Source organism: Montipora capricornis, chromosome 7 (assembly GCF_036669925.1).
Source record: "Montipora capricornis isolate CH-2021 chromosome 7, ASM3666992v2, whole genome shotgun sequence".
NCBI classification, from domain to species: Eukaryota; Metazoa; Cnidaria; class Anthozoa; order Scleractinia; family Acroporidae; genus Montipora; species Montipora capricornis.
The window spans coordinates 24,717,819-24,722,818 of NC_090889.1; the positions used below are offsets into that span (position 1 = coordinate 24,717,819).

Genomic DNA, 5,000 nt, shown 5'->3' on the forward strand with positions numbered 1-5,000 from the left:
AAACCCAAAATATTTTCACTTGGAATCGATAAACTGATAAACTATAAAAGACAAATTTATTCCCAAGAACTACCTCTATCATTTCAGATTCCTACCTACTCTATAATACTGTAAATAAAATTTATAAAAATATAATGATTCCAATTTAATATGTGATGAAAAGCTCTAATATGAAAATTTATTTAATCAGTGATGTAATATGTAGCCTTGTTTCTTTTTCTTTTAAGATCTATAATTTCAGACTTCATACTTAGGAACTTTTTCTATGACTTCACGATCAAAAATAGGAAACTCCATTCAGAGCTTAAGAGGTCCTTTTCGTTGTTCTGTATCATAAGTAACAGTTGTCATCTGGCTGCTTAAACAGTTCAATATCTTAGAATTCTAAATTAACTTGCTGAGGGAGTAGGCTCCAAGATCCCCAAAAATGCTTTAATGTCTTTCTTACATCAAGAGTATCAGCTTCTGTTATTCATGTTTTCCTTTTAAAATGTTTTGAGAGTCCTGCCTTCTTGCAGTCTGTCATTCCTATACTTCCTTTTGACCTTAACAGAAGGCAGTGGTTGATTCTTTCAAAGTAACAGGCATGCAAAAGCTGGACCAAAGAGGGAGAGGGGCAAAGGGTTAATGAGACAGCCATCTGATCCTGTCTCCTTGCCCCTCCCCTCTGACAGCTTGTCATTTGCCATTGTCCCATCTTTCACATGCCCATTTATTCTCACAAATGTATCCAAAATACATTGACCTGCTTTACAGGTAATATTTCTTTGTAAGAAAGACATTTTTGGGACACAGTTTCGTTATGCCTGGTTGATTCCTCCTAAGCATATATACTTAAGTTCAAGGTAATCCTCAATGCCATATTTAGAACCCTCTCGTCCTAAACCTGATTGCTTCCAGCCACCAAAAGGTGCTATTTCTGAGGAAATGGCACCTTCATTGATACCAACCATACCAACTTCCATCGCTTCTGCTACACGCCAGATTTGGCCAATATCTTTTGAGTAAAAGTATCCTGCAAGCAAAAAAGATTACATCCATTCAGTAGTATTTTATCTTGTTTTGTTATAATTTCATATCATGGTTTGGAAGACATTACCTTCTGTGAATGTAGTGATAAATGAAATGAATCACAATTATATTGTACTGTGGATATGAAATCAAGTGAAGCTATGATCCTCGCAGCCAAAAATGCAATTTAGCAATTGCGTAGAGAACCCTGAAAAATTCAGGACCCTGTTGAAGTCCTGAATTTTTCAGGCTTCTCTAAAATTACATTCATAACTGCGAGGATAATCGCTTCACTTGATTACCTTCTGTATACTGCTGCAGTACAACTGATCTTACAGCATCTTATGAAGTGTGTGGAATGTTGTGTTCCTGTATTTTGGAGCTTGCGACGCTCGTATGAAGAACCTTTGTGGCAATACTGAGCCTGAATGAGTTTTGGAATGTTTTTCTTGTCTAAGCTCCAAGCCCCATTTGTTCAAAGTCCAGATAACTTTATCTGGTGGATAAGTCACTATTCAACAGTTCCAATCGCTGCAAAGATTTAAGTATTTTGCTTCCTAACTGTGAATGTTCATACATATTCTAGTCTAAGCACATCTAATTAAAGGTGAGTTCAAATACCTTGTCAATGTTTCACACAAAGTATACTTGTGACTTATCCACTGGATAAAGTTATCCAGCGTTTGAACAACTGGTGCCAGAGCAATAATATCAGTGAGCAGGCTACTGCTTTCTGGATATAGGACAGTTTTGTTTTTCATTAATAATATATTACTGCTGTTAAAGGTTGACCCATTCACCCCTAAAGCAACCCCAATTGAAGACTAAAATCATCTGGTGTTATAAAGAGTAAAATGATGTAAATCTCACCCTCAGGAGTGAATGGATTAAGAGTGCAGGATGAGGAGAATATTCTAACGGCAACTGGATAAGGAATCAGGCTCCTTAGTCACATGCAAGATTGATGATGACGATAATGACTCATAATGAAGCCGCCTAGTATTTTTACAGGTCACAGGTCATTGTTTTACCAATGCAGAAAGTATCCATAAAAGTTATAAAGCTATATTCGTAAAAGATAACCTTTATTAGGCCTAAAAACTTTTGTTTAGGCCTAAATTAGGCATATAAGGTCAGCCTTTATGCATGTTTAAGATACTTTCTGTATTTGGTAAAACAATGACCCGTGACCTGTGACATGTAAAAAATACCTGCCGTAATGAAGCAGAGAGACAAAGTACCTGCCAATCCAGCAGAAGTGTCATTAGCTACTGTCACTGCCTCATCTTCGGTCTTAAATCTGTAAAACAACCAAATATGTGTTTAACTGAGCATTCCACCTTCAGTAAACCTGGGTCAAATCACCAGGGATTAAATTGATGATGACTGAATGAGTCTAAAAGAGACCAAATCAACTAGTGCAATTTTTTTGCTTTTCCAAGGGCTGGAGGGAGATGGCAAAGAGAAACCGGAATCTCTGTCATGTACAAGAGGACCAGTGTGTCACCCAGCAGGTCACTCGCATTACTGCACCCCTTAATTCCCTCTATTAAAAAACAAAATTTGAATTAACAAACTTTCAAAACAGATTTCACAATAAAAGTTAACGTTAAAAAACAACGACGTTTCGACCGTTCGACGGCCATTTTCATGTTGAAAAGTAAAATATATACAATCGATTATAAAAATGCTAATGAGATACTGACTAAAACTCTAAATATGTACATAGAAACAATACAAGAAAATTTTAGCATGAATGATTTAAAAAAACGCTAAGGTGATAGAAATAATATAAAAAGCGAAATAATTAAGTAAGTAGCTTCGCGCGGATCGATTTGGTTTAAGTTTACGAATAAAAAGCATTTCAAAAATCAAGCAGTCGAGTTTGCTCTGACATTTCTTCAAAATCTCGAAATTGCTTCCGATGGTCTCCGGATCCTTTCTGTACTCATCCTCTACGTGATAGCCAATTGTTGAGTGCTTATGTTCCTCCACACGTTGATGTAGGTTGTGTTGTATTGTTTCTATGTATATATTTAGAGTTTTAGTCAGTATCTCATTAGCATTTTTATAATCGATTGTATATATTTAAGCACATACAAACATTTTTCTTTTCAACTGGAAAATGACCATCGAATGGTCGAAACGTCGTGGTTTTTTTAACGTTAACTTTTATCGTAAAAAACAAAAACAAAAAATTAACCTGTGTGGTGTGGACCAGATAGTTTTGGCATTTGACATCATTAATTTTACCAAGATGACAAAAGGCACAAAATATAATTGTGACAGTTAAAACTTGCCTTATCAGAGGAGCAACAGGTCCAAAGGTTTCTTGCTTGCAGATAATCATGTCACAGGTGACTTCTGTTAGGATTGTTGGTTGATAGAAATTGCCTCCCAGTTCATGCCGCTGACCTCCTCGCAGACAAATGGCACCTTTTGACACAGCATCTTTAACATGACTTTCGACCTAACAATTAAATCAGTGTTGTTCCTCGTGCATTAATTAAGACAAAAAGTACTGATAATAGCAGTTATTTTTGTTTTATCACAAAAAAAAACTAAAATGCCTTTATGTCTGGAATTCCATAGAATTAGTCAGATAATATTACATCAGGTCACCAACTGAGGCTATGGCTCGAAAACTTTTAAGTTAAAGTTACGTCAAGCAGATGATCGAATCTCCATATTCTTGACTGCCAACAGATGAAGCCCTTTTTAACTATAGATGTATCAGGTGTTCTTTTTTTCCTTCTCCCTGCCCCACCCCACAAAGAAATTACTTGATTCTTAGCATTCATTATCTCTGATAATCTAGGTGCTTGAAAGTGAGTGAAAGAGCAACTGAATGCTCTACCCCTTGAGCTACATGAACTCTTGCAGAACCATGCACGTATCTTACAAGTGTTATGAACTGGTCGTAAGTTCCAATCCTGTTTGGGACTCTGACTTTCCATGTTTAGCCAAGCAACTGCTTTATCATATTTTGTCACTGGCACATTTAACCGTACACCATTAATAGCCCCATTCACTCACCATCTAATTACCACATGTGATAATAATTAAATCTGATAATAATAATAGTTGCTATTATTATAATAGGTCTATCACTACTTAATGCAGGAAATGTTACCGAGTATCTGGCCACAGCTTGTGGCCTAGTAGGATACTCCATCTGTTCTGTCCTTAATAAAATTAAGTGTCCAGCACTTTTTCGTAGAATCCTTCCTGTTTAAGAACAGACTTTATAACAACTCATTATTTACATAACTATAAACTAAAAAAGAATTCTGATATAGTAAGCAATTGTATACGGAAAGTCAGGATCATATCTTGTCACTTGTCATTATTATTATTATTAATTAATTTAATATTATTATTATTATTATCATTATTATTATTATAGAGTTTCAACATCATGTTCTGGCTGTTGTCATTGCCGTCTTTTCTTCTGTTAGGCTAGTCATAACAAATGACCAAAGGCTAGCAGAATTATCTCTTCTTCACATTTCCAACACTTTCCTCAATATCCTTCAAGTTCCCAACAAGGCATTACTCCAACATTGAACATTGAATTATTATTATCCAACATTGAATTATTATTATTATTATTATTATTATTATTATTATTATTATTATTGTTATTATAGTGTTTATTATTTCATGCCTACACATGCAGCTAATGGGTAGACCTTCACAAAATTAATTCACAGTTTATTGTGATCTGCAAAGCCATTGACCCCTTGGAGTGAGAGTTAACAGATTTTAATCTGTCTAATGCCAGACGATTTTACTCGTCAACTGCATGGGGCCATCCTAGGGCGCATGAGGTAATGACTTCAACCTGAAATAAAATCATAATTTGAAAATGCACTCCTCACTTTTTCAACAGATTTTTCATTTATAAGTGGTCCTTGCGTGGAAGTCGCTTCCATTCCATTACCAACTGTCAACTGGTTGTCCACCGCTTCAGCAAACTTGGATGCAAA

At 35.6% G+C, this 5,000-nt stretch overlaps 1 protein-coding gene across 2 annotated transcripts in view; it reads right to left on the bottom strand.

Moving 5' to 3' along the window:
• Positions 1-39: 39 nt before the first annotated feature.
• LOC138056602 (succinate-semialdehyde dehydrogenase, mitochondrial-like) overlaps positions 40-5,000 on the bottom strand; it is a 10,143-nt gene continuing 5,182 nt past the window's right edge. For both annotated transcript variants that reach the window (XM_068902439.1, XM_068902440.1), the window contains exons 6-9: positions 4,893-5,000; positions 3,312-3,481; positions 2,253-2,311; positions 40-1,015 (exon numbers count right to left, since the gene is read on the bottom strand). The exon at positions 4,893-5,000 is cut by the window's right edge and continues 51 nt beyond it. In XM_068902439.1, the coding sequence (XP_068758540.1) occupies positions 801-1,015; positions 2,253-2,311; positions 3,312-3,481; positions 4,893-5,000 (552 nt within the window). In that variant the 3' untranslated portion in view covers positions 40-800. The remainder of the gene's footprint in view (positions 1,016-2,252; positions 2,312-3,311; positions 3,482-4,892) is intronic.